The sequence below is a fragment of the Nesoenas mayeri genome, assembly GCF_963082525.1.
Source record: "Nesoenas mayeri genome assembly, chromosome: Z".
NCBI lineage: Eukaryota > Metazoa > Chordata > Aves > Columbiformes > Columbidae > Nesoenas > Nesoenas mayeri.
Window position 1 is genome coordinate 35,704,376 of NC_137542.1, and position 25,285 is coordinate 35,729,660.

At 39.7% G+C, this 25,285-nt stretch overlaps 1 protein-coding gene across 1 annotated transcript; it reads right to left on the reverse strand.

Annotated features, from left to right (window-relative positions):
- Positions 1–3,724: 3,724 nt before the first annotated feature.
- On the reverse strand, positions 3,725–14,106 carry SLC26A1 (solute carrier family 26 member 1; the record flags this gene model as incomplete). Its single annotated transcript, XM_080363000.1, is given in 4 exon segments — positions 3,725–5,245; positions 6,561–7,211; positions 14,018–14,043; positions 14,046–14,106. Coding segments are annotated over 4 exon segments (2,259 nt in total).
- Positions 14,107–25,285: the final 11,179 nt, after the last annotated feature.

The window sequence follows — 25,285 nt, forward strand, 5'->3', positions numbered from 1 at the left end:
AAGAGGTTTTGAGTGAGAACCCTGTAACAGAAAAACTGTATCGTGTCATGGGGCTGGTGAGTAGAGGAGACTTCTTGGAAAGTGATGATAGGTACTTGACAAAACAAGAGCACTTACGGAAAATAGAGGACTAGGAGATACCACCACTGTGGAAGCCTAACAGGTATAGGCATTGCTTTTCCTCACAGTTGTGCTGTCTGTAGAAAGGTGCCATAATTCCTTCCAAAAGGCAAATGCGGTCAAATGAAAGAGTGCCACCTTCACTTTCTCATTTCTATAATGGTCTTTCTCATCATGGCTTCTAATCTCCCAATGCTGAATGCATCCCTGAATTTTAACCCTTTGCTAGGACAGCAAACTCACTGTTATATTTTTCTTTATTCTAAGTTATCCTGTTATTTCACCAGCCATGAAAGGATACCACAAGGTAAGCTGTTTTCACATAACTGCTAGTTTTATTTTCCAAGCAAAAGCACACATTTGTCTCTAGGTCACGTGACACAGGAATATTATGGTTACAAGGGAACCCAAGTTGTCTATCATGGATTGGACAGTTCCCCAGTTGTTAGTTACCAGTGCCAGTTAATACAACCATTTTGACACCTCTGCCACACATTCTGGCCATGCTGCACTAGTCAGCAGGACAGTTTGAGGTGAAGATTCCCAAATCTTTGCTCCAGTCCATGAGACCTTCACAGTCCACAAGCTAGGAACCCTTTCCTGTTCTTATGTAGCAGTACTAAATTTTGTTAGGTACATGATTTATACAAGGCACCACAGTGAACAAAAATATGGTCAATCTACATGATGGTTATAATATTTCCTAAAATGCATATAATGATTTTATTTCAACATTAGTATTAACCTAGTTGGAATTACAAGTCCATCCCCAGCTCCTCTCCAAGTCACAGTACCTAATTCCTGGTAGAACAGGAAAGAATCAGCAGCTTTTAACATTTTCAAACTTCACACCCTTAATCTTGGTATAACACAGTATAGCAAGCATAAACCTGTCAGAAAAAGACTTGCTTTTTTAGTTACAGTCTCCCAGCATCCCTGCAGCATAGCACTGAAAGCTGTTTCCCTGCTGCGTTTGACATTGTGCAGCAGAACAACTTGTTTTTTGAGCCATTTCTGCCAATGAAACTGAAACAGAAAATTGTTCTTATGATTTCTTCTGGTCAATAAGTTTCTTCCTAGTAAAAGTCTTAAAGATTACCCTTCCTCTTATTGTATAGCCAAGTCTCTTTGCTTAGGTATCCTTTGGTGCCATTCTTAAAATAAATATGATGAAAAGGAGACTCTGATTCTTATTTTCTCAGCCTGCTTGATAAGAGAAGGGCAACCTCTCTTCATTTTTCTCCAGAGGCTGTTGCAGGGATACACATTCTGTTGGAATATATTTTTTCTTTTTTTCATTATTTTTTTCTCTTTTAAAGTGAGATTCATCTAGAGTTAAGGTTATTTTTGCATTTGTTCTGTTCTAGGCTGGTAGCTTGACCCATAAAGATAAAAGAAGTTTAGATTGCTAGGATTTGTGCTCTTGTTATACTGAAACAATTTTATTTTACTTCCAATGACAGCTTGCTTTGGCACAACAGCCTGAGAGTGTCTAGACTGATATTGTCTGACAGTAATTCCTATAAATCTACTTCCTTATGCTAGGCCCTGGCAGAACCTTAGAAGAAATATTCCCTGGTCAAAGAATGGTTACAAACAAAAGCAGACACAAAGAAATACTTTGTCCTTGGGCTCTGCCCATTTTGCTTTTATGACAGAAAGGAGCTAGTCATAGTAAGTGAGTTAATTAAATTGTGTTGTGGCAGGAAAATGCTGCCAATGGTCAATCCTTTAATCTTTTGACAGACATTTCTGTCAGGTTTTACTGCTCTGGCAGTATTAACAGTGTGCAGCTGATATGTTTTTTTATAACAAGTGCATGAAAATGTCAGCATTGAATCACTTACCTACTATTGTGCTATTTTCAGTCCCTGTGAAGAAATTTTTTATTTTGTCTTTATGGAATGCAGTGCTTTTCCTTTAATAAAATATTTGTTCTTGAGAGCCAAAAAGGCTCTGGGGCATTTGGAGAACCTCAGTTTGAGTGTTCTTTTGTTCAGTGACCTGAAAAGTTTAAACAAGCAAGTCCCATGATGTCTTGACCTGACTTTTTTATTTTTTTACCTTTTTATTTTTTAAAATGGCACAGCAGAGAAATGGTTTCTGCATGTGTAGAACCTATTTCTAGAGTCTACTGATTGTAAGACACACAGCTGTGATGGAATTTCCTTCCATGCTTGGTGCTGTGTGTGAGCCACATATTCTGCCAATGCCATGGGCCAGAACACTGCATACTAACTCTGTTACAATCAAAATCTAAACTTACACTTATTTGTGAAGAGAGAACATATATATAGCAACACAACTGACTATGGGGGTGTCATTTGACTCAAAGCAGAATGAACAGCAGTTAGTGCAAATTATCATAGAAAGTAACCCAGCCCTGGAAAACATGGTTTAGTGGATCTCAAATCAAAGACTAATAAGATAGGAGGAAAAAAAACCCTTGAAACATCTGTATAGTATGTGCAAACAGTGGTGGGTATTCGTCCAGCATACATGGATACACAGCTTACAAAGTGCTGCTACCTTTACTTGGCCCAAGTATGCTACTGTAAAGCTTCATTAGCATTGCATCAGAGAAAACCAGCCAAAAGTACTGACTAACGCATCATTCCCCTTCTAGGCAGATTACAGATTTACCTTCTCACCATACCCTCTTCTCCTGTTACTCTTTGCACCCGGGCAGGCAGTTGTAGGAAGAACAAGCTGTGGTGCATCACAGTTCTGAAATGTATGTTTGATGGTCCTTACATGTCCCTGAATTGAAATTGCATCTGCCCACCAGAGGGAACTTATTTTTATAGGATGGTACAACTGCCTGGGTAACTCTGTGACTGCCAGTTAAAGCTGTTTGTGTTTCTTCATGTTTATCCTCTTACTAGTTACAAAATTGTGTATCACAGTCATATTTCTTTCGGCATCATTAAGAGTATCACAACTTTCAGTAACTAATTACCACAGCGTGAAGCCAGTAACGCAGGTGACTCCAGCAGTAATTTTTTGAAATTATTGTAATGGATCATGGTTTCTTCTCAGATTGTGTCATTAAGCCTATGTAATCAAGCTGGAGAGACATGCTACATTACACAATATTTTATACATTTTATTCGTATGCAAATGGTGGGAGTTGTTTGGGAGCACAGCGAGAATGATGAAAGGAGCAGGACCTTGCAAGCCAGAATTTAAACCATTATGGGTCGAAGATTCATTAGATTTTAATGGAGATGACATAGATGTTCAACACAAACCAACCATTAAACCGCTAGGAGAGTCAGCTGACACTGGGCAGACCTTCCAGCACAACAGTCTTACAATGTTGGGTCACACATGATCATGGCACAAGGAAGCAGTCAGTCTCAAACTGCCCTATTGCTCTTCACCCACATTGTAAAGTGAAGGTGCAGGTAATAATCCAAACTGTTCCATTCCTGGCCCTGGACTGCATTCCCAGTGGCTGTTCTGTGTGGTGCTGGACAAGCAGCAGAGCTCTTGAGAATGGCTTTGTAGGGTTATTGCTGTACACAGTCTGATAATTTAATTATTGCAAACTGCCCCTCCCCATCTGTCACTTTTGTAGTATATCATCGAGCAAGACACAGGGTTAAACTGAGCAATCTGTTGGAAGCTTTTGGTCTTTTGCAAACTGCACAGCATTATGTATGCTGTAGAACAGCATTTCCTGCATGCTTCCTAAATCTTTCCCAAAGTAACCTCCTTTTTTTAGAGAGTCTATCACTGAGGGATTGCAGCAAGCCAGGAGAACAGAAATGTTTAGGTCTTTGTAGTCTTTCAGGATTTCCTTAAGAGTATTAACTCCAGTAGTGTCCAAAAATGAGATGGAAGAACAATCAACAACAAGGGCTTGGAAATCAGTTTGCTTAGGAAATAGTCGCAGAGTCATTTCTACAGTGCGCACTCCATTAGCAGTTGTGTGATCTCCCTTTTTCAGATGCTGCTTTTCCTTCTTCTCATATTTCTTCCTTCTAGCAGCTTCTAGGTTAGGATCTAAATTAGTCAATCTATACAGAGACTTTAGGAAGTAGTTTCTATTTGCATAGTAGAGTGGGGCCTCAAAACGGAATATTTTGACCTTTGGAACAGGAGAGAGGTTTTCATATTCGGAGTCATCTTCATAAAGGCTAGTGTCTTGGATCTGAGCAAGCAGGGCTGTCCGTGGCCGCTGTGTCCTAACTATGATGCATAACATGGAGAAAACAATGCCAGCCAACAGCCCTATTTCTGTGCTGATCAAGGCAGAAGCAGACATGGTAACGACCCAAACCAATGTGTCCACCTTATTCACATGGAACCGTGCTGGCACATCTTGGAACTTCCTGAGCGCTCCTCGGAGGCTGACAATGATAATACAAGCCAGGACACACTTCTGCAAGGAGTAGAAGAGAGGTGCCAAGAAGAGTAGCACCAGCAAAACCACCATTGCGCTAATTACTCCAGAGACTTGAGTCTGGCAGCCTGTAGATGTTTTGACGAGTGTTTTTGCCAGAGCTGCACTGGTTGCAAAAGAATGGAAGAAAGAAGGAATGATGTTGCAGAACCCCACAGCAAACATTTCCTGATTGGCTCGGATGGTGTAAGCATATTTCTTTGCACACATTTCAGAAAGGGATACAGTGAATACAAAACTGACTATGGCAAGAGGCAAAGCATCTACAGCAACTCGGAGCATTAAATTGAAATGTGGTACCTTGGGGGGAATAAATCCTGTTGGAATAGCTCCAGAAACACTGGATGCATACACTTCATTTAACTTCCCGTAGTGTGACACCACTGTTGCCACAACAATAACTACCAGCTCTGTGGGAAGAGGAAATTTCAGCTTATGCTTATACCGATCTCCCAGTTCCTTAGCAGTGACCAACACCACAATACAAATGGCACTTGTGATGACATCACAAAGGTTAGCCTGATAAATGTTCCGAAAAATGTTAATCCAGGTAATAACCAGCATCCCATGCCCTTGGCTACGTGGGATTTTTATTCCAATCAGATACTTCACTTGAGCTGTTAGAATGGTTAAGGAAGCACCAGTTGCAAAGCCATCTAGTACAGACTCGGATAGGTACATAGATATGAAACCTAGACGAAAGATTCCCATTAGAACCTGAGGAGACAGAAAAAAAAAAATGAGCCTTAAGTTAAGTACAGGTGGGAGAGAGCTAGCTGGAGGCAGATAGCATTTGGCTGTTCAAATCTCAGAACAGGAATTATCCTTCGATGTTTCCAGTCTGCTTTTAAAACATGTGATTCCTTTTATTTTTGTGGGATACTACAAACTCGAGAGGTGAATAAGGAGTTTGAGACAGAGTCAGTCAAACATTGGTCTGAAGTTACTCCACTGAAGTGGCTCATCTGAATGTTATTTCCTATGCAAAAAAACCAGTGGATTCAAAGCTAAATATATTTTTCCCTGTTTTAAAGTGAATAGAGTTAAAACTTATGGCAATTGCTTTGTAAACAGAATTTGAATGACAACAGCTGAGATCCCTACTTTAGTGGCACTGTTAAGTTAAACAGCTTTTAATTTTAGCCCTGTGAACAGGAGGCAAAATAAAGTGCAGACAGCCTTTGTGGCATGCCTGAGGTCTGAAGTGAAGGAAGAGCTCACAAACTTTCCCACATCCCAGGATACTGTCCTTAACTTGTTGCTTCTCCTTCCTTTGATGACTTTGGAAAATACAGTTTTACCCGGGCATTTTATTGTTCGTAAAAGTGACCTGAAATTTCTTAGTAAAAAGAAAGATAGCTAACTCTTCCTTAATTTTTATATATATATATATATATATATTTACAAATAATAGATAAGTATGTTCATCAGACTTCCTTCTCTGTTCTCTTGGTATCCTTGTGACAGGCAGCACATCGATAACTCTCAAAGAGTCCAGCACAGCCATTGTCTGAAAAGTAGGTTAGTCAATGTATTGCCTCTTTTGTCCTTTCTGCTTCTGAATTATCTTTGTACAGAAGTTTGGTACAACATAGTAGCCACTGGCAAAACACTGAGCAGCACATTTCTGAACCTTTGTAGAAGAAGGTGAGTGATTCTGCACCTTTATTAAAGTATCTAGGTAAACAGAATTATTTCCTCACTGTTGAAGTACACAGCTATCTGGGAATTTCCCTCATAGTACGATCTGTATTTTATTCATGGTCCCATGAAAGCAGCAAGGCCAAGTGGCAGTAAAGTATCAAAACAATGTTAATGGTCTTGCAAAAGACTTGTTTTACCTGTGCTTGCTAGTAGCTAAGAAAACTGTCTACTTCATGCTTTCTCTGAGTTGTCTACAGTTAGGCTTTCAGGATAAAACAGTCCAAGTGAACTGATGCTGTATCTCTCATCGAAAGAGTCAAACCAAAGTTTAGGTCATGCAAAGAAGCTTTAGGAACTTCATACCTTATGTCTGGATATCAACACTTACCTGATACACTCCAGCCACAAATGTCAAGGCTGTAGCAATGCCAATAGCGTAGCATTCTTTTCCACACTCAGCATTCACCCCTGCAATTGTAAGGTTGAAGGAAGTTGTGTAGGACTGACTGTCATTCTGCAGAGAACCATTACCCAAGGCTGGTGGGGCATCATCGTTCAAGTCAAACCCAGCCAAGACAAGTTCTCGGTCCACAACTTGTCCTACCATTAAGCTTATCAAGCTGAAAATGCCAACTGAGACATGACGGGATGTGCCCATTAAGAAATAGATTATATTGGCAAAGAATGATGTGTAAAGGCTATAAATGGGCTTCAGACCTGCCAGCAGTGAGTATGCGATTGCTTGGGGCACCAAAATGATCCCAATCACTAATCCAGACATAATGTCCCCCCAGATGTACTCTCTGCATTGGTACTTGGGAAGCCATTGTAAAACAGGAAAGAAATCCATGACAAAGTTCTTCAGCTTCTTTGGGGTGCAGGAGCAGCTCTTCTGCAGCTTAGCTAGTATGACTTCTTTCCTATTAATCTTGACATGAGTCTTTCTTTCCATGAGAAAACAGGGAGAGGTGCTGTTTTCCATCCGGGTAGCCTCAAGTACTCTTTCCATTGTCCCAGTGTTTACTTCATGTGGGTGTTCCTGCAATGTGAAGAAAACGACTGTTAGGCTGCAGTTCATGAAGTGTTTTGGTTTTTTTTTCGCACAGATGCTTAACACTAGACATTTGTTACCTGATTATTCTTTTAGGAAGCATCATCCCAACAAAAACACCATGACAGGGCTCCAGTGACTACACTAAAAAATAAATCTGCAGATCGAGCCCTTTCTTGCAGACATTTAAGAGTTCATTTGATTGAATCCAGTTTATTTTACTAAGGAAAAAAAAATGAGTTAAATTAATCATTTCTTTGTACAACAAATATTTCGATCAGCTCTTCCAAATGCTCCATCATAAAAGTCTCTATGATCAGAGACAGCACTTGATGGTGTGAAATAAGCATATACTAGTGAGGTAGGCTATGGTCTTTCTAATACTGCATCTTGTGGTCATGGTTGAAGAATTCACATGTGGTATAGTGGACTGTCACTGCAGCTGTCCTCAGTGCACAGGAGAAAGGTTTTGCTAGTAGAACTTGTAAAGCAGAGTTTTCTAGGGAGCAACAATTTAGTCTTACACAAAAATTTGTACACAACCATTGATGGACTCTTACAAGCTGATATGTAACATGAACCTGTTGAATTGTAGATTGTTTTGATGTGCAGCTTCCATTACAAAATCAAAGAATCACAGAATGTTAGGGATTGGAAGGGACCTCGAAAGATCATCTAGTCCAATCCCCCTGCTGGAGCAGAAACACCTAGATGAGGCTACACAGGAAGGCGTCCAGGTGGGTTTTGAATGTCTCCAGAGGAGGAGACTCCACAAGCTTCCTGGGCAGCCAGTTCCAGTGCTCTGTCACCCTCACTGTGAAGAAGTTTCTTCTCAGATTTAAGTGGAACCTCCTGTGTTCCAGATTGTACCCATTGCCCCTTGTCTTATCATTGGTTGTCACCAAGAAGAGCCTGGCTCCATCCTTGTGACACTCACCCTTTACATATCTATAAACATTAATGAGGTCACCCCTCAGTCTCCTCCAAGCTAAAGAGACCCAGCTCCCTCAGCCTTTCCTCATAAGGGAGATGCTCCACTCCCTTAATCATCTTTGTTGCCCTGCACTGGACTATCTCAAGCAGTTCCCTGTCCTTCTTGAACTGAAGGGTCCAGAACTGGACACAATATTCCAGATGCGGTCTCACCAGAGCAGAGTAGAGGGGAAGGAAAACCTCTCTCGACCTACTAACCACCCCCCTTCTAATACACCCCAGGATGCCATTGGCCTTCTTCTGTTGGTGTATTTTAATGATTTTGACAGCATTAAGTTTAGACTCTAGTGACAGAAGTCATCATTCTCTGTATAAATGTCTTTTTTTTTTTAATTGTTAAGGAGAGTGCTTTGATTTCTGAATGCCTGATAACAACCAGTTAAAGTGTAGAATTCCAAAAGCTGAGAAAAAACAAAGGGCTTATGAGTCAAACTGGAAGCATAATTGGTAAGCAAAAGAATATATTAAGAGCAGCCTTTAAGCTTTTGATCTGCAGCACTCCAAATAAAGAGAGGCTTATTATAAAGTCCTCTGTCTGTCCTGATTAGAATTTTTTTGCAAGATTGTAGCAAATACTTGCGAGGGTGAAAAACCATGGACTCCACACAATCCAATATGAATTCAAGTGAAGCCATTTATTACAGAAACAAGCCTCCTTATATATGCAGTTATTTCCTGATCACGTGTCCACGCTCCAAGCATGCATTAGCTGATTGCATATTGTACATGTTCACGAGCTGTCCACGCACCCAAGTCTCACTGCTGTTTTTCACGGTGCTGTTTTTCAGCCTTCAAGCTGGCCTTGAGATTCCTTTGGCTAGTTCAGAAATAAATCTCCATCTAATAGAAACCCATCCACACAACAACCTCAAGAAAATCCCTCAAATCTCCCACAAATACTTTTTCCACCAAATTGAAAACAATAAGATATGTATCTGTAACTAGTGCAAAAGTCTTAAACAAGTTCCCAGGTATTAGTTTAAATGGCACAGTGTGATTTCTAAGGCCATGCAAGGTTTAACCACAACTTACAGCAGGATGTTTAAGTGTCGCAGATACATAATTCATCATTTGGTAGAAGGCAAAAAAGAGATTCTTGTTAGAGATGTGTGGACTGATTGTCCAAGTTGAAAATGACCTGTATAGTAGCCTATTATAGAAAGGCAGCAGATTTCTATCCATCCCAATTACATTAAATAGTTTTTACCTCCCACTGCATAAGCTTCTTTATTTTTGTAAATAGGGTTTATTCCATCATAAGGGAAAAAAAAAAAAAGTTTAATATAGTTATTCAGAAAGATCGGTGGCTATTTTTTAACAGCAATGTCAAATTTACTTTAGACTAATGTACTCCGTTGTTACACTAGGCAAGATCTGCTTGGACAGAAAATAGGTTGAATCTAATCTTTGTTAAAATGCAAAGGTGAGACAAAAGATAAAAGAAGTTACGACACCAAGAAAACTACTTAAGAGCATATGATAAAAGTTTACCCAATACAGAGTGCTAGCAACTCTAATAAAGACACTCATTCTCAAGAAGCAAAAAACAAGCACTTTCTGTCTTACCTAAATTAATTTTGAGAATGAGGGGCCTGTGTGTGAGAATGGCAAGTCCTATTGAAATACTGCCCACTTCTTACAGCCAAGTGAATTTAGACAGCCAAGAAGTAAATACAGTGCCCTTGTTCTACATACTTAAAAAACTAGTGGTCAGTTCAAAATCCAGTGAGTGCTTTTGATAGGCTACATAAAAAAGATTGCATTGACTTCTGTACACTAGGCTCATGTATTTAATTGTACAGTTCCCATCTCCCTCTCTGTAAACTCACACAGTTTACTTGCAAGTAAATCTGTATTTGCAAAGAAACCCCAAACAAACAAAAAACAAAACCAAAGAAAACACACACAAAAAACCAAAACCAAAACCAAACAAAAATGAACAAACAAACAAACAAACAAAAAAACCACAAAAAACCCACCACACATTAGAGTTCACACATATGCATTGTTTGTGCATCTTCCCAAGGGATGCTAATAGATTTTAATCCATATGATTATTGGAATATAGTTTCACTGGAAATCTCTTAAGAGATCTTGTATATAAATGAAAATTTAGTAATAGATCTTCTCTGTACTGCCTTACTGGATAATCGCAATCATAGCTTTTTGTAAAAGTCACCAAAAAAAATGCTAGCATGATAAAGCATGTATTTTATCAGCAGTTTTCATGCATTTTAGACAAATGTCAATAAACCTTTCCCAGGGCAGTAAATTCATTCAAGCTAAAACACAGCCAAATGCAGACAGATCATTTTCTTTAGTTCCTTTTTCTCCTGAAAATTAGGGTTTCCTTCCTGTAAATAACCATTTATTTTGCTAGATACGTTTTCAGAACTCATGTCAAATGAACATGCTAGCTGAAGGCTTCCCATCACTTGCTGGAAATGTATTCTTGGCAGGGAAAGGAGCATATAGCTCCTCTTGCACAGAGGAAGCAGCATATAGCATAGAGCATATCTGTCCATTACATTTGGCTTTGGTATTGGAACATTCTCAGCTGTTTAATACAAGTGGAAGTTACTTGCATTCACATACATATGTGTCATCCATATCATTGCAACAAAAAGTAGTCTTGATTATTTTAAATTGTATTTTGTTGTTTGGAATCTTTACAGTTAAGTTTTTTCAAGTTGCCCTTGACTACATGAGCAAAATCAAAAAGCGTTTTTTTTTCCCTGGTTGAACAGAACCACTGTATGAACCACTCATTCTTTCGGGTTAAATCATAGAATCATAGAAAGTTCTGGATTGGCAGGGACTCACAAGGATGGTCAAGTCCAGTTCCTGTCCCTGCATATGACAACCCCACAGTTCACACCATGTGTCTGAGGGTGTTGTCCAGTCTCTTCTTGAACACTATCAGGCTTGGGGCCATGACACTTCCCTGGGGAGCCTGTTCCAGTGCTCCACCACCCTCTGGGTGAAGAACCTTTATCTGATGTCCAACCTAAACCTCCCCTAGCACATCTTCCTGACATTCACGCAGGTTCTGTCATTGGTCACAAATGCAATGACTCAGCTTACCTTGTGAAAAAAAGAAATAAACCAAAGAACCATCCAAACCAAACAAACTGTTGACTTCTCAACTGGCCTTAGTCCCACCTTTCTTCCTGTCTTTTCACCATGCCACTGACCTGACAAAATCCCTTTGCTGGGGAGGAAACATTCATCACAACAGTGGGTTTTCTCTTTGCACATTCTTTGGCAAGCAGTTTCTGCTTTTACACATATAACCATTCTGACTGTGTGAGTTATTCTTTGTGGAACAGCACAACCCCAAGAACTTCATTCTCATGCATCCTTTTGTCTCCCCATCCTGATTGTCCACTAGGAATATGAAGCTGTATCTCTAGAAAGCCCAAGAGGGCAGGGTGGTCCTGCCTTTGTGCCAAGGAGATCTCTTAAATGCTGTATTTGGGACAGGAATCAGTGTATCACCACTCTACACTAGAATTGCTCACTCTTCCTGACACAGCAATTGCAAGTGTAAGTTAGGATAGAGCCCTTTATATAATTTGAGCCAAGTGATGGTTGCAGTTTTCTCTGTGTTCGAACTACAAAAAATCAGCTTAAAACTTATGTGGGTAGGGCAGGTTTTGTATTTATCATCTGAAGTTTCATTGTATTTTTGTTGCATAAATCACAGAAAAATATGAGAGACATCAGTTTAGCCAAGCATTAGATTTGAAACACTTGCAGGTGTTGAGTTAAACTGTTCATGGCACTCATCTTTCATCTCAGCAACCTTTTCTGCCTGTAAGAAACCTCCTTAGCCTCTAATGGCTATGACTACATTACTGCTCTGATTTTGAGCATTAACAGAGTTTTGAAAAAAATCCTTGGTTAGCCTTATTTACATTGCACAGATCCGATGTACAGAGATGTACTATGCTTGCAAACCAGACTTTTTTCAGAGGAAAGTACTCAGAAGCTGTGCCTTGGTGAACTCTGACCCTTTTTGGTGGCATAAAAATGCGAGCCAGCAGTTGGTTCTTTGGACAGATTTGAACAGATGGGATGAGGATGTTTAGTCTGTGGGACCTGACTAGTCTGAAGTAAAATATCCTGAAATGCATGTAATACAATACTTCCTTCATCACATAGTGCTTTGATTTATTAATCTGCTTTTGTTGTGCAGAATTACTTAGAAATGTGGACATAACCTAGGAGTTTTAGAAAAGATCAAGTGACAAATCAGAACAAGCGAAATGGATGTTTCTGTCTTGCATAAGCTTTTGTATTTTCATCTTTAGAGCACCAGGACCTAGATGTCCTTGGCAGCAGACTTAAGCAAGGTGCCAGCAAACAAAATGATTTATTTAAAAACTACCCTAGCAAACTTTAAGGCTATAGGCAAAGTACATCAGTGCTTTTTAGGAACATCATGTGAAATTTGATGAGCTGGGTCAGTTTTTTACTTTATCTGGGTAAAATATTGTCATTTCAAAGCATTTTCCTCTTTATTTTTAACTTTATGCTAATCTAAAAGTGAAAGAAAAAATATTACAGCTTATTAGTCTCTACAGGTCGGGAAAGCCAGAAAATTACACTAAGTACTCTACAATTTAACACTGCTCTACTAAGGAGTTGTTCTGAGGATCAAACAATATTTTAGGTTTGTGTGTTTCTCATTAAAATCTCCAGTTCACAACTTCTGTTTCCAACTATGGATTGATCTAGGATTTCCAAAGCAAGTTAGTCTCCCTTTCAAATGTCCGCGTTCACCAGAAGCTGTGATGCAATTTGTATTTTCCCAAGGATTCTTGGTCCAGTGTCCCAGTGAGTAGGATTACAGCCACTGACACCTAACAATCATAGAGGTGATCAGTACAATACAACAGAACTCACATTGTCAGGCAGCAGCTGTTGTTAAGGTTGGCCCATCAGATCAGCCTTGAGAATGATCAGACCTTGGAAATAAATGGTCAAGTAGTTTCACTAGTTCTCCAAGGACTCCTTTTGTTCAGAGGTTTCAGAACATTCTGGTCAAAATATTGGCATACACTCAAAGCCAAGACAGCGTTGTTCTTCTGGAGGGTCCTAGGCATGACCACTAAAAAGACATTTTCTGTGAGGTCGAAGAACATTTCTAAAAATCAAACTTCTTGCTTTTGCAAAGGCAGCTGGTACAAAGTAAAAGTCTGTTTTTAAAAAACAAAAGATATTTCAAGACACCTTTCCAATACCCTAGTCATCAGTCAAAAAGCTAAACACTCAGCTCCGTTTTCTGCCCTGTGGTTTTGCTAGACTTTGTTTAGTCATGTTAAGTTGTTGTAGAGAAAAACTAATTTGTGCCCCATTCTTGTGGTTTTTTCCTGTTATTCCCTGGTATTTTGGATCTACTATAGACAATAAGGGCAGTATTTTGGAAACCCTCTATCATATGTAATCACTAAGAAAATGCTTAATTTTAATAATAATTTAATACTTTGAGGACCAGGTAAGTTTCTTATACACCACTTTTCTTAAGTACGAGCCAAATGGATCGTCTTGAACTCTTGGACCAGAGTTTGCAGAAGAGATTGCTTCCATACGAGTTGCAGCTGACTGCATGTTTTACAAACTTTTGCACAGTATCATCTACTTTATAAGCAACATTTATGAAGAACAGAATAATGACAAAACTGAAAAAGCAACACCAGTGTGCAAAGTAACCAAAAAAGGGCAGTTTTACACCTTTGGAAACAAAGAACAAATAAAGCCTAAGTTCAGAAGTGTAGGATGGGAGGCAAATATCTTACCTGGATAGCTTTTTGACAGGAGTGTTCAGCTCTGCTTTCGCATGTTGGGATGAATGAAAGTCTTCAGTCAGGCATTTCTCTGTTTGCATAAAGGATAATTATTAGCTAAATATTCCTCAAGGGAAGGAATAGTAGTTATGGAATCTCAAGCTTCCTGCTTGGTAGTGTGTTGTCACTTGTACTCCTCTGAAAACTTGGATATATATGCAGCACTTGCTGAGGATTTGAGTTTAAATAATGCATAAGATTATTAATTAACTAATACTGATCCAAAAATTATGTGGAGTTCAGGATAGTACATCTCTGACCTTTGAAGCTGCTTCTCATCTGGTATTTGATCTGGTTTATGCATCCTCATATAGCATTAGCTTTTGATTTTACATATTCAAGATGGGAGAATAGAACTGCAGTCTTGCCTGGGATTTGTGCATTTTGCAGGCTAGAAGAAGTACTGCTCTGCTCAGCGCATAGGATGGGGCTGCTGGAGGTCAGAGTTCCTTTGCTACACGTCAGTGCATTCAGATCACAAGATCTTTGTTGCTTCAGTGTAAACCAGACTGTAAAATGTAGGTAGATCAGCAGGACAAAGACTGACTTTCTGTTCATTCTTTGTGTGGTGTATAAATGACCAAGTGCCCTCTCTTAGCTCTTTGGGTAGATGCAGACCTATCCAAATGAAAAATAATCATCCGTCTACTTTTGACAAAAGTGGTAGGTAATGTTTAATGGTTACTAAGCAATGTAGATTAACAGATTGGGCACAAGGTCAGGACTCACAAGAATTGCACTCAATAGGCCTACAAGCTAAAGGATGAGGAGTTGTATATGTTTATCAGCCAAGAAAGAACATGAACACGCACACAATAAGAATCTGAGATGGAAGGTATGAGGCCTGGAAAAGGCAAAGTTGCTGGAAAGACAAAGATGGTTTCTCCTTCTCTGCCAGCAGGAGTGCTTGCAGTGGGGTGCATTGCCACAAACATATCTACAGAGGACCATGTTCCAACATCATTTTTTATCCCAGCACAAAATATTGTTTGCTGCTCTTTAAAATAAAACATGAAAATTATGGAAACGAAAAGTCAAAACACCAGCATGAGGGTGGAACAGAAGGGTAAGCACCTCTCACCTCTTTGGTGCTAAACTAGTCGTGGATTCTTAGAACTACTGTCTGTTACCAAGAACTCGAACTTGGTGACAGTAGTTGTAACATTCTAATCCTCAAAGCTAAAGAAGATCATTAAGTCTTAGTAAAATCCTCTTTCTTGCCCCTTCTACACATTCCTGTCCCTTTGCTGCTCCCAAGATAGCTCTTAGAATAAAAGGGAAGCAGTAGTGCACTTAATCTACATAAGGGGTTTTGCACATTGGTGAAAGTAAGATTGTGTGTCTCTTTGGTCTTGTGCACCACAGAATAGAATATGGCTTTATTGCTTCTGTTAATTTCTTTTCAGGCCTGTAGTATTTCTTTCCTGAAGATAAAGTGACTTAGTCTCTCAGATTTGTCCTTTTGTCCATTTTATTACCTAATTCTTAGAACTGAGATTATCTTCTCTAACTTCTTAAAACGTGCATGCCATCTGCTTCAGGACCAAAGTAAGCTTGCCTACTTCATTCTCCTTTACAACGTGTTTCCAATATTTAGAAACTATGCAACTTCTAGTATTTTCAATCCTGAAATTTGCAGAATGATTGGGTTTGCCTCACTTAACTTCTTTTTTTTTTTTTTTAAGAGACTTTTCTTTGTTTCTGTCCAATAACATTTCTCCCAATATCAGGCTCCCCCGGGTACTATGGGATGTTCAGGTTATCACTTGACCCCTACTATATAGAGTCAATTGTAACTTTGTTTAACTTCAAGCTGCCCTAACAGTTTCTGAAATTAAAAAAAAAAGAAGGAAATTTCACATTTTAAATTTGAAATATGTGGACACTACTTGGGCACAGCATTATTTAAATGAGGCTAAATATCTTTGGACAGGGCAACCCCACATGGGGAGAAACAAGTGACGATACAGTCTCTTATACAGTTTCTTGGAGTTGTGAAAACAATCTAGTTTTGAAGAAACTACATTTTATGATAAACAAGCTCTACTTAACATACAGAAGTACCGATAGCAGAAGGTTAATCAGTACTTTAGTTATGGAGATGCTAGTTCTCACTCCACAGTATGAAGCCACTTATCAAGGCCTCAGTCCAACAATAATTGTGGAGCAGGCAGCTCCTGACATTCTGCCTGAGTTCCACTGACACTGACAAAGCAGGACTATGTTCTAAAAGGACTGCCTTTCCATGCCAAGTGTTCAACTCAAGCTAAATCTACCTGAGAGTATTTATGAAATAAATGCTTTAAAAAGATAAAATGTATGTGGTTTTGTTGACACATTTAGTTGAGGATTGCAGAACAATTCACAGCATTTACTACATAAAATTCATATCTGGTAACCTAATTATATACTTTAAAAAATAAATTAGTAATACGGGGAAGGTTAAAAGTGTTTATGGGGCTACAATCAATAAAACCAAATCTTCAGAAGTATAGAGTGGAAATGTAGCAGCCTTCTTCCTTCTTTGCAAGTGTTTGAAGCTCATGAATTCAGTGAATTATAAAAAACACTTAAGACTAATGTCTACGTTATTTAAAATGCCCTGAAACTTCACTTAGTCTACAGTTTACCTTTATACCATATTTAACAGGTGACTAAAAAGCACACATTTGGTTGCTATTTAGTAGGAAAGATGGGAACACTAAAAATAAGCATCCACTCCAGATAGATAGCCTTTATGTGCTATCTCTAACATTCCTTCTCTAGCTGTGGCAAATGTCCAGTGGAGCTGAAAATGATGTGTTTTTGCGAGGGGAGAGACATTTCATTGATTAGGGGTTTTTTTTGTTTTTTTTAAGTCTTCTGTAGTCCTTGCTGCAGGAGAAGCTTTGAGATCTGCAAAGTTCACTGCAAATATATATATATATATATATACAGATCTGGGTAAGACCATCCTTTATTATGCATCCCTCCTTCTACTTCTCACTACAAATATAGAACAAATTGATCAGCACTTACCAAATGCACAAAGTAGCTGCTGTAGTTCCACAAGAGATTTGTTATCAGCATAAAGTAGCACAGTTCCTCAGGAGCACAGCTTTCTACAAGAGCAGATTAGAAGTTCTGTCCTGATATAGTTTAGGTCTGTCCAATGATATTGCTCCAACGGTGTTCACAGTGAGATAACATAAATAGTAGCATTGCAAAAAATCTTCGTCCTGTAGAGTGTAATCACAAGTAGAAGATAAGCTTAAAATAATTATGTTACAGGAGCTGGTAATCTCTGCCTTTTTATTCATCCCAGCTATTCTGCTTTAAGAGAGCAAGTTGCATTAATGTGGAGATCAAATACAAGCATAGTCCTGACTTAACCTTAACTGTTTCAGGGGTTTTGGATACTTAGTTCAATTACACAAAAAAATAATGTGTTAAATAGGATTAGGATAGGCAGTGTGTGGAACTGTGCTTACGCTGTTGAGCTGTCCATAGCTGTTAATGGAGTTGTGTCCTTTGAAAAAGGATTTTTAGTAAAACACATCATGGATGGGGGCTTGGCTAATAAATCTTATGTCTAGGAAGATTTTATGTACCTTCAGCTGCCATTAAGTGTAAAGTGTCTGAGCTCATCTGTCTCTTAAACAAAACTGCTTGTTTTTTCATCCCTAAACAGCCAGAACCGTGGAACCAAAGGCTACTTATCGATTGGTTTAAGATGAACGTTGCGACTGATATTGGTAAATCTTAGAGGTAAATTTACTGTGGCAAGATAGTCTCTCAGGAATACTGAAGCTTCTTCACCCTTTTCCTTGCATTCCAGTGTACTCTCAATGGGATATTCAAACCCCCTTTCCATGTGCAAAGAAAACAGAATTTCTTACTGCACTGTGAGGTAAATTTTCATATTTCATAAGCACAGAATACAATGTGCTTTTATACTGAAAAGGGAGGTATTTTTTATATTAGTGCAAGCTGTTTGAGATGGAGGAAGAAAGAAAAAAAAGCATTACACATGAACATGAAGACCATGGAGTGGAAGACCTATCACTGCCATATTTAATAATACATCACTAGCCTAAGTTGTAATGCCAAAACCAGGTTCAGAACAGAATTATCAGCTCTCAGTTTGGAAAGATATGTCAGTTTGCATTTCATTGAAGACTGTCTATAAATGCAATTGGTTAGTTTTACCTCCTCGATTGTAAGAGGTTTTGCTATATTTTACATTCAAGAGCTAAGAGCAGACACTGAGATGCCATTTAAAGAGCTGCTCTTTCCAGATTAGTTGATAATGCTCATTTGTCAGTTCTGAAGTATTCAGAAACTGCTTATCACAAAAATTATCACATCAGTAAATTAGGAAATGAACTGTATCATTTAGTGAAGACCTCTTCTATATTTTGTGTTTCAAATAAGTGATATATTCAAGTTAGACTTACAGTTACCTGCAGACAGGCGAGGATTGATATGGAAAGACACACCTGAAGGTACATTTGCCGTGCAAATAGATCCAGGAACTGGACTTTGTCAGACACTATGTGCTACCTGTACTTCAGACATTAGAGAGGTATATCAGCTGATAAGTCTAGCTGCAAGTCTTCATGCCTTCAGTATTTAGCTCCATGTTCTTCTTTTCTCAGGCTGTCACTTGTCCCATTACATTCTGCTCAATAAAGATCTCACCAAATGGAAGCAAGTTTTGAGAACCATAAGATGGAAAAAGTTAAACACCTGATAAAAGTAGCACACTGTTAATGCAAAATTTCAGGTCCAGTTACAGCAGGTGTGGAAACTGAGCAATATAAGTGCTTGCAAGATGTACAGAGCAGACTAAGTAGACCATTGTTGAATTTGCTTTGTGTTGCATATTTGGCATCAGGAAGGTCGATAATTCCAACTCCTTGTTGTGATATTACACAACAGTAAATAAGCTATGTTGTGCACTATAGTTGGATTCACATACTTTTGGACTATATTTCCGGAGACAGCTAACAGGCAAAAGACTAGAAGGAGCATAAACAGAAAATAAAGATGGGAAAGTGGAGGAGTGACAATAACAGTATTGTGAAATGAAACCAGTAAGTCAAACATGTACTATGGAGACTTGTTACTGAAGGTGCAGTATTAGGCTGGGTGTTTGAATTAGAATGCTGGACGCATACAGAGAACAGTTCTGCTGCTTGAAAATAAAAATTCAGTGACAGCTTTCCCAGGCTGTTATGAGTTTGAGTTATGTGTTTGAAGCAAGCTAGTTTTAATGCTTGGTCATCATTCTTCTTGTGCATCTGAAAAGCCACCCCTTAATCTTCTTTATGGATTTAATCTTCCTGTCCCCTCTTTCCAAAACTTTTGCTTATAGATGACATTATCTGGAGTTCCATCATCAGGGACAGCATACAATCACAGTGAATGTTTTGCTTGTAGCCATGTGTTATGCAGGAGGATATCCCTTCCATGCATCAAACTCAATCAGAAAGAGAAGTGTCCTCTAGCAGGCCAGCTCACATACAGTGTCTGCGCCTACCTCTTAGTCACTGATGAGCCTTTACATTTTTAATGAAGAATCAGTCAAAAAGCATTTCTTGCCACTGGCTTCACCTTATCATTATTAGATTATTTCCCTTTGTAAATGCGTGTAGGTACAACAGATCTCAACAAGGGATTGCAGCACAATCTCACGACAGTCTAAATCATCGATGCCTTGATGATCTGATTGGATATGTTCACGTGTCTGGAGAGGCCAGATACTAAAATACCTTATGCCTTTGCTTAAATTGCTATGCATTCATATTCTGTTTCCCCTTTTACATCTTGAATATACGTTAGGAGGGAGGAAGTGGGAGGAGGAAAGAGACACAACAGTCTAATGACATTTTCCTAGCAAGCTAACTCACCTCAGCACAGGAAGCTGTTGATGCTTTGTTTGCCTCTCTCTCTCTTCCCCACACACACAGCGCGCTCATTGCTGAAAAAAGGACTGAGGCTGTGCTCACAAAAGCAGGCTGAGTAAGAACTGGAAAATCATAGGCCGTGATTAGCATCAGCTTGAAAGCATTCATTGTTGGCTTGCGCTTCTGTGCAAGTGAGTTTTAGCCAGATCACAACAAGGATTGTGTGAGTTCCTTTGCAAGCAAAGAAGCTAAATTAAGATGCTGTATAAATCAAAATCAGTTCTATTTTTATGTATTAAAAAAAATAAAAACACTCAGCTCAATCCGCAGCCTCCTTACTGGCTTGTAGAAAAGGCAGCAATTTCCAATAAATGACAGATGTTGTATTTTGCATTTTTTAAGCCAGTTTGTTCCTGCACCACAAAGATTCATACCCGTCCTTCTTTTTGCACATGTATCATGCTGGTTGGTTGTGTGGATGGATTAACTGTGACAAGCTGTGACATCAGCAAGGGCTGGATGCTGCCTGGCTGTGTGGATTTGTAACATATCCTCCCCTTATTACTGAGATCACTTATTTGCTCTATAGGGTGAGTGAATTATGTGTAGTATAGGATCCAGCATGGACTGAAGTCTTCACCATTGTGCCTCTGTGCAAATCCTGTGCTGTAATTGCAAAACAAGATTTTCAGTCCCTCCTTACACAAATGATATAGCTGAAAAGCAAATGCAGAGAAGTATTAATGCTGATAAATAAACCTGGAAGTGATAAAATGTGCCAGTTCTTTAGTGTGGGTGCAGTAGTCTTTGGTCTTGCAACTCTGAAAAAGTCTCTGAATGAGGTTTTTGGTCTGCAAAGCATGTGTGAAAAGAACAGGCTATGTTTTGCCTGTGGACTGACAGGGAGGAATGATCAGTGTTCACGAACCTGTAAAAGGTCAAGTGATCATGCTTATTTTGGGATATGGGGATTTCATGGAAGGGAAACAATTTAGCGTATCTGTAATGATCATAGGAAGTGAGAGCAAGTGGAGCAAGAACATGGTAGAAGCAGCTCTCCTGTGAATGAGTACTGTATTGTCAGCTTCCACTGAGTTCAGAAGGAGGAAGTGCTTTTTATTGATAACCCAGGACACTGATGATTTCATAGTTATTCATTAATGATCTTGTGGTTAAACTTGAAGTACAATTCTAGTAGAGTTTTTTTGGTTGACATTGAGGAAACCTGGCTCAATAACTGCTGAGAGGGCAGCTTCTGGAAAGGTGAATGCTAATGAGGGCTATTTTACCCTTCATATACTCTGAGGTATCATTTCCATAGTGCTCACAATCCCTTAGGACCTGCTTTTAAGGTCCAGAGGTTTTTAAAATACTCAGCAGAACGAGAAGCTTATGTAGACAGTTGGTGAGTTTGGAACAAACAAGTTCTTGGTAACAGCCTGAACTTTAAACTGGCTTCATTCCTCATAGCTGAAAAAGTAAGTAAAAAACAAGGAGGCAGGATCTTTTTGTGTTGTAATAGGGTCATGGAGGGCACCAAATTGCCATCTTGGAAAATACAAACTTGCTGACATTTCCCATCCAGAGCTTTTGACCTTCATCTTGAAGATGCTGTGCTCATAGCTTACGTGCTTCACTGTCACTTCAGCAGCCTGCTCTCCTGGCTAAAGAAATAAGATAACTACTTCTGAAGACCATTCCCTCTGGAGAACCTGGCAGCAGCAAGAGTCTAAATAGGCATAGTTTTTTGGTGTTTGTTCCTGCATCTTTCCAGTGAACATCTTGGCTCCTGACACTGATCTCTCCTCCGGGTTAGATGGGCATTATGTCTGTTCTGGAGTTTTATGACCCCAAAAAGACATCACAAGCTCTAGAAAGGTGGTAAGCAGTTACTTGGGACACTGTATCTAAGGGTGCTCCTGATAATAGTCACCTACTGCAACAACTGTTTACTCTTGATTTACTCTTGAGAAGGGGCGGAATTTAATTTACATGCAATCAGAACAATAGTGACTGTGCTGCCATTGGTCCACATCCTGGCACCAGGGAATGTGTGTTTGCAGGAACCAGCTTAAAAGGCTAGACAAAGGTGATCTGACATACAGCTAAGCATCTCTATCAAATGAATAATGGTATGTAATATCATTATCTAGCAAACACCATAGCACAGTAGAATCTTGACTGTGCTATCATTTCTCTCTAAGACTGTAACACGGAAAATCTCCCGTGGAGCAGGGTTTTTTAGATTTGGCTCCCGCACAGTGTCCACCTTTCATGTCTGAAGTCAGACAGTACCCTGATGAAAAGTTTTGCTTACTGTTAAGGTGTCATTTACACCTCTCTTCTGCCAACACCTTGTGCCAGTTTTCTCACCCTATTTCTTGTCTGCATTTGCCACTAAATGAGCAGTCTTTCCCAGCAGAAGTTCCCAGTGGGAATGTAAGCAGGCTCTGCTGCCTTGGGAGTGGTGTTAGTCAGCCACTATGGCCAGTCTACCAGAAGAGTGGCTATTCTCAGACATAGGTGAAAGCAAGCCAGATTGTTTTAGCCTTTGATGAGTGTTGTAACTATGTCCACCAGAATTGGAAAGACAGGCCGCACCAGCTGAGTGAGAATGTCAAGATGAGAAAGGCTCTACTCCAGTGTCAATCCTAGGCCAAACAAAGCTCTCTTCAGTAGAATAGCTCTGTTGATGGTTACCCTGCATGTTACCTTTGAGTTCCTAAATGGGCTGTGACCTACTGACAGAGGTCAGCCACAAGACTTCCTATCCTGGGAACTCTTTTTCAGTACTTTAGAATAAAGTTTGATAAAGTTAGCTTGACGTGTTATCAGAGATGCAATACTTGACTGAAGATTACCTGGAATGGAAACACTCCCTGCCTGTGTTTTTCTTGCTTTCTTCTCTGTAGATAAGATATTTGGTCCAATGTCTGTGTACACACTTGCTTTCCAGGGCATGCAACTTTATGCTTGGACAGGATCAACCTAGGGCAGAAGAGAAGCAGCAGGTACTGGACACAGGAGAGGGAAGCTGTAGCTATAGGCTAAGGAACAGTATCCACAGCTGTGCTGATGGGAGCACATCTGGCTGTGATGCAGGTTGTTCACAGCCAAAGCTAGCTTACCCCTGCCCTCCCAAGAGATTAAGTTTGTGAATGGGACTAGGCTGAAAGTGGCATGGATAAGAAGCCCGTCATGATTATTTTACAAACTTAGGCAAGCGATCCTGTGTGCACCTGAAAAGAATTTCCCTCCATACTAGAAAAACCTTACTCCAGTAAAGAGAGGCGGTGAAAAGCTGTTAACATGGGCCTGTAACCTTTGACTTAGCAAAGGATGGCTCACAAAGCAAGCCCTTCCAAGGAGGAGAGAAACAAGATTTTGTGACAGCCAGTGGATTCCCCTCCATAATCATCACTGCTCTTCATGTTTGCAGCATGGTTGTTTCTCTCAAGAGGCAGCACATATAAAGGGGTTAGGAACTGAGAACATGACAAAGACTGGAAAGGCACCTCACCAGCGGGCAGCAGGCTCTGGAGTATAGCAGCCTGGGGCTTAGAAGGGCACTGGTGCCAGGATGCCAGTAAACGTGCTTTATTGTAGTTGCTTGTTATGACTGATGATGAGAAAGGCCTTATCTGGAAAGTCTCCAAGAAAAAGCCCAGGAACAATTGAAAGCCAGGCACAGACAGGACAGTGATTGCCACTCCACATCAGAAACACTCAACAGCAAACAATGAACAGTCCCAGTCTGGTAAACACTTGAACAAAATTACAAGGACATAGCTTTCTGCATGTTCATAAATGAAGACAGTGGTGTCTAGAAAGCATGACTTCAGAGCAGAGACATCAGAAGAGGAGCAGACAAAAGAAAAGGTATAAGAGTGTAGAAGTCTGTGAGCTTGATACAAGGGACCCAGTCGTAAGTGCATGATGCTGCACTAGCACATCCGAGGTCAGATGTACAAAGCTATATTGAACAAATTTGACAATGTCAAGTGAATTTATCCTGAGTCAGGGGTTTACCATGTCATTAGCCTGTAACAGTTCTGATCTGGTCTTCAGTGTCCTGCAGTTACATTTATAGCACTGCAGGTAAACAGCCTGACAGCTGAGCCAGTCTTCCTCATGCAAAATGCATGTAAATAATACCAGCTTGTGACATTACTGCTGTGCCTCACAGCAGTCAGCATGGCTACCAGACACTGCATGGCATGCAACTGAGCAACCCAAACTCTAGTGATCCTGTATAGGTTATAAAAAGAAACCATCAATTTCACATCAGAGAAGCAGTATCGGCAAGGGTAAGATCAAGATAGGAGAAAGCGGCAATCCTGTCAGTTAAGTAGTAATTTTAATAGGAGCATACTGGCTAATCTGTTTGCAGGCAAGAAAAGATTCTCATAAAGTGACAGATCGACCAAAGGGTGTTAGAAGTGCCTCTACACCTATACACATAATACAGGATCTCATGTACTGTTACTTCAGTCATGGCTAGCAATGACATTCTGTTTTAAATGTTTTACCTAATGGATACAAGAGGAAAAATGTAGATGTCCTAGTATCTTACATGTACATGCATCAGATAGAAGGCCTTATTTACCCACATATTTTCACATAGCACTGTGTAGACCTTAAACTGGAGTCAGGAAGACAGTAGTTCCTTTGCTATTATCTAAATGGCATTATTAAGTTTTTACAAGACAGTAGAGTTAATCATTCTTACGCTCACTGGCTGTAAGTGTGCATGTAAGCAAATATTTCAATAGAACACAGGGTATAACTGGAAATAGTTAATGGATCTGAGGCAGCAGAGCTACCTTTTGCAACAAAATATGTGTCTTTGAACTTTGGAATAGGACTGTCAGACTTTTTTTAACCTCTGTCTAAGCAAAAAAAAACCCAGCTAGTTCCAAGTGACCATTCACTAGTTCAACAGTAACTTCTGAAATGCTCTTATGGATACTAAAGTAGATAAATACCTTTCTGCTATTTACTTCTTTCACAGCTGCCCCATTTGAGTCTGACAGGAACTGTAAGCCCACCAGTGGCTGCAGACATGACAATTTTTGTCATGGTGGTAGGACATACTTTAAAACAGAAAAGCCAGTTTCAGCTCTTTGGTAAAAGAGTGTGACTATGCTGGGGCTAAGACTGTGTACTTGGTTACATCACAGGTGGAGCTGGTACAGTGAGTATAGCTTACATGACATTTGCTTTGCCTGTCCTGTTTTCCTCTTATAGATCATAGTCAGAGACACTGATGGCACTTTGTCCTCTTCAGGTTGCACAGTTGCCTTCTTTATTTACTTGGTGATTCTGTCAGCCC